The sequence below is a fragment of the Mustela nigripes genome, chromosome 6, assembly GCF_022355385.1.
Source record: "Mustela nigripes isolate SB6536 chromosome 6, MUSNIG.SB6536, whole genome shotgun sequence".
In the NCBI taxonomy this organism is placed as follows: Eukaryota; Metazoa; Chordata; class Mammalia; order Carnivora; family Mustelidae; genus Mustela; species Mustela nigripes.
Window position 1 is genome coordinate 55,477,365 of NC_081562.1, and position 13,787 is coordinate 55,491,151.

A 13,787-nucleotide genomic window follows, 5' to 3' on the forward strand; every position below is an offset into this window, starting at 1 on the left:
TATCTTGACTATTTAAAAAAAGACAAAGTCTTCTCACTTTTGAAAGAGCTATGGTTCATCATGTTCCTTCCTATGTTTACTTTAAGTAAAATTTTTTTGACACTTTGGTAAAATAAGTAGCCAAGTATTTCTTCTCCCTGACCCATGATCCTATTTAACCAAATGTTCAAATCTCTAACTCTCCTGACAACTTCTGACATTCCACCTTTTCAAAATCAAATCCTAAATGATGCCCCTATGACTATCTTTGAAATTTCCCAAAGGTTTCCTGGGAATTCACAACGAATTTCTTCTTTCACCTTGTAAAGAGAGGTATTAAAAATAATTAGATTGGGGTGCCTGGGTGGCTCAGTTGGTTAAACATCTGCTTTTAATTCAGGTCATGACCCCAGGGCCCTGGGATCGAGCCAGGCACTGGGCTCCCTGTTCAGTGGGGAGTCAGCTTCTCCCTCCTCCCCCCAACTTGTACTCTCTCAAATAAATAAATAAAATCTTCTAAAAAAATAATAATTATAATTAGTTTTACTTGATCAAATGTTATGATTTGCATGGGAAGCACTTCAAAATCAGAAGTGATGCTTACCTTTGCTAGGTTAAATCTATATAAGTAAAATATATTATTATTATTTCAGAAGTTATATGAAGTCTAGAAATTTATCAATACTCTCACCATCCATATGTTTCTATTTATCAGGAGTCCTGGTGCTGTTTTGTCTAATATTAGATTACAATATTATAGTATCATCACTGATAACTTCAGTTATATAGTTAGTTTTATGTTAACTTGGTCATGTACAGTATATCTAATACATTATATTCTACCAGACAGGCCAGTGTTTCTCAATCAGAATTCTCATCACTTACTTATGGAGTTTTATTATACAAATGTTTAGGACTTATTCTAGACTTATTAAAAAATTCTACTTAATAATCTTGATATATTCTTTTTGGTTTAGTTCCCCTCCCACCCTGTTCCACCACCACCCCTTCCTAATCTTGATATATTCTTGATGTCCTCTAACTATATGTTTGATGGCACATGTGGCTCAGGATTATTATATATTTTACAGTTTCATTCTCTGCAAAGATCATATACACATTCATACATAAATTAGATGTAATAGCTATTCTTCTTTAAAATAAGGTTAATTATTATGCTTACAGATAATTTGTTTAAAACTTTTTTGGATTGACCTGACTTTGATTTGCATGCCACCAAACAACCAAATTTCCTCATTACTAGCATTATATTTTATAACACACTCTCATCAGATCTTTGACTTTTAAAATTACCAGAGTGGGGCTCCTGGCTGGCTCACTTGGTAGAGCAGCTGACTCTTGATCTCAGGATCATGAGTTTGAGCCCCACACTGGACATGGAGATAATTTAAAAATTAACTAGTTAATTAATTAAATTATCGAGTTAAGTTAATCGCCACATTTTAAGTCTTCTGTCATCTACAGTAAGTTTTTTGTTCTATCTGATGCTTCTCTGAAAGTGCTTGCAAATCAGCTATAAGCTAGAGTGCTCATCTTCAACAACAACAAAAAGGTCTGTTGAAAAAGGACTATACCAAGTATAGTCTTGGGCTTCTAATGGCATCCCTTAAATAACTTTGAGACCATACCAATGGACTAAGTCAGGATTTCCAAAAAGCTAGTGGAGAAGCAGATTCCTAAAACTACTAACCCAAGATCTAGCAGAACAAGAATTAATAGAACAAACCAATGAAGGATGTTTACGAGTTTTATTTGAGATATTGCTGATGCTTTAATGTTCCTTTTTCTGGATATAAAGAACTCTTTTCTTTTTTCTTTTATGTTATCTATAACTTATTAGTGACTTAAAGCAGACTATGCTTTTATAAACAGAAATAAAACTTTTTTTCCTCCCTGCCTAACTCTTCCATCATTCAAAAACTTTTATTGTGTATTCTTATTTTCACAGCAATATAAATATTAGCACAGGTTCAATAAGAGTCTGTCCCCTACGTGGAAACAAACATTGCTTATGCAACTGAGGCTTTGACTAGAATGCCATATTTGAAAGCAGTGCTCATTTAATTAAATATAACCAGACAGTTTTAAGGAGCTATGGCTGACCTCATGAAGTCAGTGCTCACAGTTCTCTGAGGAAAACTATACTGGTACCTGGCCTGGGGTTCCCAGCCTCACAGGTGAGGTAAGCAAGATCACTTCCAGGCTCAGAAACTCTGGGATATGTTTGAGAACCTCAAGAATTCACCAGAATCTACAGGTACTACCTGTGAAACCTGATAGTGAATTCTTGACTTTGCTTCCTTGGCTTCAAGAGGTTTTTATAAAACTGAAATCCAGGGGCACCTGGGAGATACAGTTGGTTAAGCATCCAACTCTTGGTTTCTGCTCAGTCTGCGATCTCAGGGTCATGAGATCAAACCCCAAGTAGGCTACTTGCTCAGTGTAGAGTCTGATAGGGTTTCTCTCAAGGAGGGAAGAGAACTGTCTGTCTCTCTTTCTCAAATAAATCTTTCAAAAAATGTGAAATCCAAAATAAACTATTGAGTATACAACAAAATACAGGCTTTTGCACAGCAAAGGAAACCATCAACAAAACAAAAAGGCAACCTACTAAATGGGAGAAGATATTTCCAAATCATTTATCTGATAGGGGATTAATATTCCAAATACATAACAAACTTATACAGTTCCATACCAAAATAACAATCTGATTAAAAAATGAGCAGAGGACCTGAAGAGATATTTTTCCAGAGAAGACACGGATGGCCAAGAGACACATGAAACAATGCTCAACATCATTAATCATCAGAGAAATGAAAATCAAAACCACAATGAGATAATCACCTTGCACCAGTGAAAATGACTAGTATTAAAAAGACAAGAAACAGGGGGGCCTGGGTGGCTCAGCGGGTTAAGCCTCTGCCTTCGGCTCAGGTCATGATCCCGGGGTCCTGGGATCAAGCCCCACGTCAGGCTCAGGGAGCCTGCTTCTCCCTCTCCATCTGCCTGCCTCTCTGCCTACTTCTGCCTACTTGTGATTTCTCTCTGTCAAATAAATAAATAAATAAATAAATAAATAAATAAAAAAGACAAGAAACAACACGTGTTGGCAAGAATGTGGAAAAAAAGGAACATCATGCACTTTTTGTGGGAATGTAAACAGGTGTAACCACTGTAAAACAGCAGAGATGTTCCTCAAAAAATTAAAAATAGAAATACCATATGATACAGTAATTCCACTACTGGGTATCTACCCAAAGAAAACAAAAAATAATAATAATAATAATTTGAAGAGATAGATGTACGCTTTTGTTTCTATAGCATAATTTATAATAGCCAAAATAAGGAAGCAACACAAGTATCTATCAACAGATGAATGAAGATGAGGCGTGCATAAACACACATATACAATGGACTACTTCTCTATCATAAAAAAATAATGAAATCTTGCTATCTGTGACAACACAGATGAGCCTAGAGGGTATTATACAAAATGAAGTAAGTCAAAGACACATACCATATGATTTCACTTATATGTGGAATCTAAAAAACAAAACCAATAAAAAAAACCAGACTATTAAATACAAAGAACAAGTTGATGGTTGTCAAACTGACGATGGGGGAAGCGATGGGGAAAAAAATGAAAGAAATTAAGAGGTACAAACTCCCACTTACAAAATAAATAAGTCACAGAGGTGATAAGTACAGCACAGGGAATACAGCCAGTAACTAAGACTGGACAGCAACAGAGGACATCTGCACTTGTCATGATGAGCACTGAGTAATATACAGAACTGTCAAATCACTATATAATGTACACCTGAAACAGAACATGGCATGTTATAACACTGCATGTCAACTATACTTTAATAATAACTTTTTCTTCAAATCCAATCTAAGATTCCTTATAAAAACATTCAGCAAGGGGCGCGTGGATGGCTCAGTAGGTTAAAGCCTCTCTCTGCCTTTTGCTCAGGTCATGATCCCAGGGTCCTGGGATCGAGCCCCATTTCGGGCTCTCTGCTTGGCGGGGAGACTGCTTCCTCCCCCTCCCACTCTCTCTCTCTGCCTGCCTCTCTGCCTACTTGTGATCTCTCTCTGACAAATAAATAAATAAAATCTTAAAAAAAAAAAAAAAAAAAAAGTTCAGCAAGGCCAACTCACAAGGCCTATACCTACAGAAATAATCAGGTCAAATATAATGATATCAACTTCACAATGACTTTTATTCTACCTTGTGACGGACTAAATGTGCCCCCCAAAATCCTCTTGAAACCCTACCCCCGCTATGTGAAGGTATCAGGAGGTGAGGCCTTTGGGGAGTTATTAGCCCTTCTTACATGAGGTCATGAGTGTAGGGGGGGTGGGTGAGGGACCATGGGGGTGAGGGACCATGAAGGTGAAGTCCACATGAATGGGATTAGGTACCCTTTCAAGAGCCAAGAGCTTATTTCCTCTCTCCCTATCTATCCTGTGAGGATTCCGAGAGAGGTCAGCAGTCTGCAACCCAGAGAGGATCCTCACCAGAAACCATCCATGCTGGCGCCTTTGATCTTGGGACTTCAAGGCTCCATAACTGTGAGAGATAAATTTCTGTTGTTTATAAGCCATCCAGTCTATAATATTTTTGTTATAGCAAAAAGCTATAAGCCTTAACTGACTAAAACATATCCCTAATAGTGAAAAATTTTGTTTTAAACAGAAGAACTGACCATGTGCTCACGCTGTTCATTACTTATCCACTGATTTGGCTTGACCAAACTTTAGTCAAGCTTTTCTTCTTTCCCACAAGCTCCTAAACTTTGGCTTGCCCTAAGGTTAAGCAAGTAGTGCAGGACTTCCTCCTTAACAGGGAATTCCAAGTATCAGCTGACCACAGGGGGAAAACAAATCCAGTTAAGCTATCCTGATCATGTAATCTGCTTACCTAGCCTACCCTCCTCACTCACTCCCATACAAAGTTCCTGCTGGTCCTGGTTAACCTTCTCTATAAAAGTTTTTTTGTGTGTTTGATTTTGAGACACTTGCAGATCTTTCAGTCAGAGCATTCTCCTTTTTTAATAATTATTTTGAAAAGTCTCCCCTTACCTAAATCCAGACTGGTTTTTATTTAACAGTATTATGACAAACCACCAATTTGCAAACTCCAAAACAACAATGGCATTTATTTTCCTCTATTAAAAATGACTGGTACATTTCCAAAACTTAAAGGCCAACGTAAAATTAGGTGCATACAAAAAGCACTACATGTGAAATTACTGTCCAAAGTACCAGCACCCTAACCTTAAGTTATTCATTCACCTTTCTACTTTATAAAAATGAAGAATTTGGGTCAGGTAATTGCTAATACCCCTTCTATCCTATTAATCTAATAGGAATTTGGTAAAAAAGTTCAACTGAGACAGGGCTCTATGTAAGTCAATACACAGAAATGGGGTGGTGGTGAACTGAGCACTTTTCCAGCAGAAAAACAAGAACTTAGATTTTTTTCATATCTATTTCTATAACTTCAAAAAGAGATTTCAGAAATAATTTCTGATCAAACCCATACTCGTTGTAAGTACTTCATATAACCACACAATGGAATATTATTCAGTCATAAAAAGGAAGTATTGATATGGGCTAGAAACATAAATGAACCTTGAAAACATTATGCTAAGTGAAAGCCATACTCAAAAGGCCACGTATTGTATGATTTCATTTATATGAAATGTTCAGAACAGGCAAATCTATAGAGACAGAAAAGTAGATTAGTCATTACCAACCGCTGGGGGAAGGGGAAATGGAAAGTGACTACTAGGGATACAGAGTTTATTTTTGGGGTGATGAAAATGTACTTGAATTAGACAGTGGTGATGGCTGTACATCCCTGTGAATATACTAAAACCACTGAAGTGGCACTTTTAAACAGAGAACTTTATGGTATGTGAATTACATCTTTAAAAAAAAACTGGGTTAAAAAAACACTTGCACATGTTAATTGTATTAACAATGCAATAGTTATAGCCTAAAATCAGAAAACACATTACAAAATCCACATTTCAAATTCAATCTCAGACATAAACACACTGATTTACTTCTGATTAGTTTTCTCTATCTAATCTGTGATAAGAAAAAAATTATAGTAGCTACAAATTTAAATTATGTCTAATAATTTGAGATAAAACACAAAATGAAGCCCTAGACTGCATAAATGTCATAAAAACTCTCATCTTTTAATATCATGTTAAGTGTAAAACTTAGAATATTTAATATATGCAAAGCTCTGGTTCATGGTGGTCTATGAAGAGGAAAAAAAATCTATTCTTGAAACACTTTATATCTAACAAAGAGCTGTCGTCTTCACTGGCATTAATCAAGAAACTTACGAATAGAGACCATATAACAGTGTAGCTAAGAATTCATGTTAATGAAGTTCATATGTAGCTTTCTCAGACTTGCAAAATACATCATCTTTAAATTGGATATATGGATACAATTAAATTACATCTCCCAATAAAGCTAGCCAATAATGAGAAAGACCCCTATACCCATATCCTTGATATGGGTATCACTTAATGTGATTTTGGTCTAAGAGTAATAAAGTAATGACTAACCAAGGCCATCAGAGAAAAAGGCTTCATGGCCAAACATACATAATTTGATAAAGGTAACTTTTCCAGTATCTGAATGACTACTTCCTTGAAAAACAGGATCACTGTCAATCATATTCACCTCTGCATTTTTTACTGAGAATGTAATCAACAACTTTAGTCCTAATGTCAATTTATAACTTAAAAATTCACTTAATAAATTTTTTGCCTAAAAATATGATTTCCCTTTGCATCCCCAATCTCCTGGCCCTTCCACACAAGGTATCACAGAAATAAAAATTAGCAGTTATGGGGCACCTAGGTGGCTCAGTCACTTCAACATCTGCCTTCAGGTCAGGTCATGCATGATGCCAGGGTCCTGGAACCAAACCCCATGTCAGGCTCCCTACTCAGCAGGGTGTCTACTTCTCCCTCTCCTTATGTTCCTCCACCACCCCCCACTTGTGCACATGTGCACTCACACTCTTGCGCACTCTCTCACTTGCTCAAATAAATAAATAAAATCTTTTTAAAAATTAGCAAGTTACCTTGCTAAAAAGGATCATAGCACTGAAGTACCAGTAATCTTCACCATATAGAGCCCAGACATTTTAATATTTTCCTGTCTCACATGTAAATGTCGTTGAACTGTTTGTGAGGATAGTCACTGCCACAAATAACACAAGTCTAAGAAACCAAGCATGTGCTAGTAATATCAAATAACACTATTTTCCTTGTATTTATGACAAATTATTTTTTAAATTAGTAATTTCAAGGGCAAATATCCCATTCTTAGGTTGCCTGGTCTGCATATTTGACTGTATTTCAAAGTTATTCACATGATGGTGTTCTATTCATTAAGATGAGGCTCATTTTACAGGACATACATAAACTCTCACACAAAGAATTAAACATGTAATGCAAGAACTCAGTATAGCATTTACCCATCCTGCAGGGAGAAGTCTACCAACTGAATAATTATAACTGTTGTAATGAAATAATACAATAAAAAATTTCTCAGTTAAACAATGTTTTGATAAAATTATTTTGCCCATGCTTAACTCTTAAATAAGTAAATAAGTATCACAATCAACTCTACTATTTATCCTCTAGTTTATTTATAATAATCACCTAAAAGTGTTAAAGCTGCAATCTTTTAAAATAAATTTAATATAGTAGCCATTTTAGTTATATAAAATAAAACAGAAAATATCAGAAGTGGGGTGCCTATCTGGCTCAGATGATGGAGCATGTGACTCTTGATCTTGGGGTTCTGAGTTTGCTTTATTAACAAATAATGTATTAGTTGTTTCAGGGGTACAGGTCATTCATCAGTCTTACAGTGCTCACCATAGCCCATACCCTCCCCACTGTCCATCACCCAGCCACCCCATCCATCCCACCACCCTCCACTCCAGCAACCCTCTGTGGGTTTCCTAAGATTAAGAGTCTCTTATGGTTTGTCTCCAACTCTGGTTTAATCTTATTTCATTTCCCTCCCTTCCCCTAAGATCCTCTGTCTTGTTTCTCAAATTCCTCATGTCATGGAGATCATATGATAATTGTCTTTCTCTGACTGACTTACTTTGCTTAGGATAATGTCCTCTAGTTCCCTCCACATCACTGCAAATGACAAGATTTCAGGTTTTGATGGCTGCATAATATTCCATTCATCTTCTTTATTCATTCATCTGTTGATGGACATCTAGGCTCTTTCCACAGTCTGGCTACTGAGGACATTGTTGCTATAAATATTGGGGTACACATGCCCCTCTGGATCACTACATCTGTATCTTTGGGGTAAATACCAATTAGCGCAGTTGCTAGCTCATAGGGTAGCTCTATTTTTAACTTTTTTTTTTTTTTAAACTTTCTGAGGAACCTCTATACTGTTTTCCAGAGTGGCTGCACCAGCTTACATTCCCACCAACACTGTAGGAGGGTTCTGAGGTCCTGAGTTTGTATATATATATATATATATATATCTCATAAGTGAAAGCATTTCATGGAACTTCTGTTTTGTTTGAGGAAGAGTCAAAAAAAAAAGTTCAAAAACCACTGACCTAAAACTATTGACTCCCTATAGCAGTGCCTGACACTTAAATGTTTTATTAATCTTTCCTGAGCACTAATATTTCTTTTAACTTAGCCACCTAAATATTAGTAACCATTTATTCAAAGTCTACTACTGACTATGCACTATACTCTCCCTTTGCAAATATTATCTCAACAGTTCTCATAAAAATCTAGTAAGGTATCATCCCTATTTAACAGGAGAGGAAACTAAAGCTTAGTTATTTATCCAAGGTTGCATGAAGTAGTACTTGGTTTATCAACAAAGCCCATACCTTCCTGCTATAGTGCCCCACTTTACAGTCTTCTTTGAATATAAACTTGCAATAAAACTTCCAAGATGAGATTAAATATTCAAGAATATTTACCCATGACCTAAACAGGTTACTATTTTACTTATTTTTCTGATATGTTTAAATTTTAAGCTCACATAAAATATTCTCACTTTATATACCCTCCATACAATCTTCTTTGATAGTCAAAAAAGACAGTCATTTCTGATAAAGCAATGTAACTGTATGGAAGAATACTTCAGTTCAGCAAATGGACAAACCTCCAATTAAAGCAAAATAAAAGACTGAGAAACCAAATTATGGGAAATCTCTGTTAAGCCTCATGATTAACAATGAACTGAAACCTTACACATAACTAATCAGATTATTCCCTAGCTCGATGAGCAAACCTAAAACCAAATAAGTAGGAAAGTATCAAATTCAACTACATGAAATTATCATTAAATATCATCACACTAATCAACCTCATGCTCAAAGGGTCATCCAATCCAGTTCTCTCCAAGTGTGTTGCCTGCATCAAAGGTGCAGCCGAATGTTAAAAGGATTTATGGGAAAAAAAATACCAAGTTTGGGGGGCACCTAGGGTGGCTCAGTCAGTTAAGCATCTGCCTTCAGCTCAGGTCATGATCTCAGGGTCCTGGGATTGAGTCCCACATCGGGCTCCCTGCTCATTTGGGAGCCTGTTTCTCTCTCTTCCTCTGCCCTCTGCCTGGTTGTGTGTTCTCTCTCTCTCTCTCAAATAAATAAATAAATAAAACTTAAAAAAAAAAATCAAGTTTGGGAAACAGTGGGTTAAACAAAATTAAAATTGGTCTCTCTACTTCACATTCTATCAGAGCCCTTAACATGTTAATGTAAATTAAGGATCTCCAAAAGAAGGATTCATCATCCTCATGCAAATAAGGTGTACAGAGATTAAATGACTTAACCAAGGTTAAAACACAGACAGTTAACGACAAACTTAGAACCAGAATCTAATTTTCCTGATGCCCACTCCAAAATTCATTCTACCTCCTTGAGATTTTACATTTGATATTAAAGAAAAAGCTTTCCCAAGGACCACTTCTACAAAAGATAAGATGGAAAACACGGTGGCTTGTCTGTACAGTATTTTTCACCATCCCACCAAAACTAATATACTTTTTAAAAAACTAAGTAGCAGAAAATGTTTATGAAACAACAAAGCCTCCTCAAGCTGAGAAAAAGTATCTGCAGATCATATGCACAATGGTATTCCAAAATTTATATTCTTATAAAAATATTCCCTCTAGAAAAATCAGAGATATAATCTTTTCTAATCAATACCTAGATGAAACTAAAAGAATAGTAAGGAAGACAACCCAGATTGTTAGATCTATTAGAACAGGGACATGTCTATTTCCCTCACCACTATAATATCAGAACCTGATACCCAGTAGGTATTCCAAACATATTTGCTAAAAGAATGAACACTTGGGGCACCTGGGTGGCTCAGTGGGTTAAAAGAACAAACAATAAATCCTTACCATTAATAAATTCCTACCAATAAATCCCTAATATTCCTCTACCATTAATTAGTTATAGGAGCTTAATCAAATCATAATCTTTCTGAATCTGAGTAACCCCCCTTGCAAATGAAGCTGTTAGACCAAAATTATCAGGATCTCTTCTACTTGTAACAATTTGTAAATTTTATACAAATTAAATCTCAAATTCCTACCATTTGAGGGTATGTCCACAATACAAAATTATAACAAAAGTAATGTTAGCAAATCATTAATATTGATCATTTCATTTAATGTGCCCATTACACATGTAAATCAGATCATTACTACCTACATTTTATAGGTATGGTACTGAAGCCCAGAGAAAATGACTAGACTGGAATCACAGTTATTAAGTAGAGAAGCACAGACTTTGAACCCAAGATTTTAGTGTCGAAATCCCCAAATCTTTCCATTACACTTTGTCTTCCCATGGTAGGGATAGGGATGCCCAGATGATGACAGCAAGTAATTCTTTGGCTTTCAGATGTTGATTTAACAGCACTACAGCACAAAAGGTCTCTCAAACTCTCATAATCACACCATCCCAATGTTAAATTTTCAATGTTAATACCCATTCTGTGAAAAAATAATTATTTTATTTTTTTTTTTTTAAAGATTTTATTTATTTATTTGACAGAGAGAGATCACAAGGAGGTAGAAAGGCAGGCAGAGAGAGAGAGGAGGAAGAAACAGGCTCCCTGCCGAGCAGAGAGCCCGATGTGGGACTCGATCCCAGGACCCTGAGATCATGACCCGAGCCCAAGGCAGCGGCTTAACCCACTGAGCCACCCAGGCGCCCAGAAAAAATAATTATTTTAATGCAACAAATTAATCACATCTTTCTTAGACTCCAAGGTTAACTAATGCCACCATTATTAACAGAGAATGACAGAAGAATGAAAAGAATCTACAGTATGAATAAAAATCTTTCACATCAAAATACCTTTTTAGTTCAAATACTATGTACTCACATTTAAGTAATGTTAAATTCAAAGACCATCTTATATCATTAGATGCTACATTTAAAACGAGAGGTCCACTTATGTAAACTTTGATACCAGAAATGAGGCTGTTTAAACCATTAACTCTTTTAGGTCTTGTTACATAACACCATACTTCAAATTAATACTCCAAGTGCAACTTTTCTAAACTCCAGGAAGGAACAAACCCAACTCTAGGCTCAAATTTGGTGTTAAAATAAACAAATGGCATTTATATCACACTCTTACCCTCAGAGAAATACAACTGAGCAACCAGAAGTATCCCAGGTTATGGACCTCCCCAAGACTTTAACCAATCAGCTGACTCTCACACTTAATTCTACTAATTTCCTGTCCTTAAAAATGTACATATCCTTATATCAAATATGATTCTCACAGTTATAGCAAAATCCCTTTCAACAAAGAGTATACTGTAACGAAATAAACATACACTTATTAAACCTCTCAAAGACACAACACTGCATTAAATTCTCTGCCAAGAATATTAAGTAAGCACTATCTTTAAAGGGTTACATATGAAAATGGTTTGGAATATGCTTAGAGTGAGTCATAATTATTAAGTATAAGTAGATATAACATGCTAACAATAATCCTGCAGAAGAGTAAAATAAAATTCTTCCTCCTCCAAAAAAAAAAAAAAAAAGTCAATTGCATTCGTCCAAAATAAATATACACACACAGAAATGGCAACACTGGGCTCATTTGTGCAAGATCCTGAGTTACCATCGTGCCCTGTAAACTTCACCAAGTTCTGGAGGCTTACCAAAAGTTTAGCTTGTTAAATTAAGAGTTAAAAATCTCCATCGACTCAAAAGGTCTTCTACCTGAAAAGAATTTACCACGAACACAAATGAAAATTTTAACCAAACCACAGCCAGAGCTAATAGCATCGATCCGTACTTAAATTCCTCTGCTGGTAAAATGCTCAAGAGCACAAGACTCATCAGCAGTTCAACACTGATAAGTTTGAGAAGAGCTGTTGAAATCTTGCGGGCCAATCAAAAAACCCCAGTGAACTGTCACAAAATAAAAGTCACAGCGTATGTGACAGCTTTACAGGCCAATTCAAAAAACCACAGGGCCATCGAATGTAGGCGATTCTCTGAGCAAGTTATCTAGGCTAGCCCATGTTATTTACCAAAGTGCAAGCTGTCCCCAGGGGAGCGCAGCAAATGATAACTTGGGTCCCAGGACAGGCGCCTCTTCCCACAAGGATGACTTTCCTATTAGTGCCAACTCTACACTTGCATGCTCCGAAGATAGGGGCAAGTCCCGAATACCCGGGGTTACAACCGCAACGTTGTCTACGATGGGCTGAGGCTCAGAAGAATCCCAATGCTGAAACGCTCGGACCTATAACCCCGAAGTCACTTTCCAACTGTGCCCTCACCCAGGATCATTCTACCCCCAAAGGAAGCCAATCACTAGTAGTAACGAGGCCTGGGAAAACAGTAAGAAGGCTCGAAAAGTTCACGTACGAGACACGGAAAAGGTGGGGGCTTCGAGAGGGGAGACCAACGGTAAGGCATCTTGGGCTCAAACATTTTAAAAGCCAAAATGCATACAAAGACCCTTCTCCCGGAGGACTCCAGGCAGAAAGAGACGCACAGCCCCTCAGTCACTGCGACAGAACGGGGCTCCAGGGGTTCACCCAGACCAGCAGCTCGGACTGAGGCTCCGATTTGTCCAGGGAAGGTCCGGAACCCTGGGAAGGGGTCTGCATGGTGGCCGGGCGGAGCGCACAGCCCCTTCTCCCGGGCCCCTTTCTCTCTCCTTCCCCACGACCAGGCCTCTCCTGGCTCCTCTTCCCCTTCTCCTCCCTCCCTCCCCCTCCCCCCACCCACCCACACAACAAGGCCACCCCCCCCCCCCCCCCCCCAAATCCCACCAACTTTCGCGTTCCCCCCTTCCCACCTCTCAGGAGCGCACAGAAACTGCAGGCCAGGAGGCTCCTCAGGACGGCCCCCATCTTCCCTTCTCGCGTTCTCTTCTCTCACCGGCGAGGGGCGGCCAGAAGAGGGGGAGGCGAGGAGCCGGAGCGGCCGCCGCAGCGGCAGGTCTGCACGCTCATGCTTCCCAGCTTTCCAGAGAGAGAAGAAAGAAAGGGGCACGTCAGGGCTCCGCGCGCGCCGTCGCCGCCACCGCCCTCTCTACCGCGCCGCTCTGCCGGGGGCTCGCGCGACGCCTGCGTCTGCTTCCATGCCGCCGCCTCCTCCCCCGGCGCCCCGCTTCCCCCGCGCAGCTCCTCATTCAGCCTCTTCCTCTCACGCAGCGGCGCAGGGATACCGCGGGCCCGCCGCCGCCGCCACGGGCCGCCGCGAA

General features: G+C 38.3%; 1 protein-coding gene across 2 annotated transcripts in view; it reads right to left on the reverse strand.

Moving 5' to 3' along the window:
• The window catches only part of LRP6 (LDL receptor related protein 6), a 167,728-nt gene extending 154,194 nt beyond the window's left edge, over positions 1-13,534 (reverse strand). For both annotated transcript variants that reach the window (XM_059402617.1, XM_059402616.1), the window contains exon 1: positions 13,380-13,534. In XM_059402617.1, coding sequence (XP_059258600.1) covers positions 13,380-13,434 — 55 coding nt within the window. In that variant the 5' untranslated portion in view covers positions 13,435-13,534. The remainder of the gene's footprint in view (positions 1-13,379) is intronic.
• Positions 13,535-13,787: the final 253 nt, after the last annotated feature.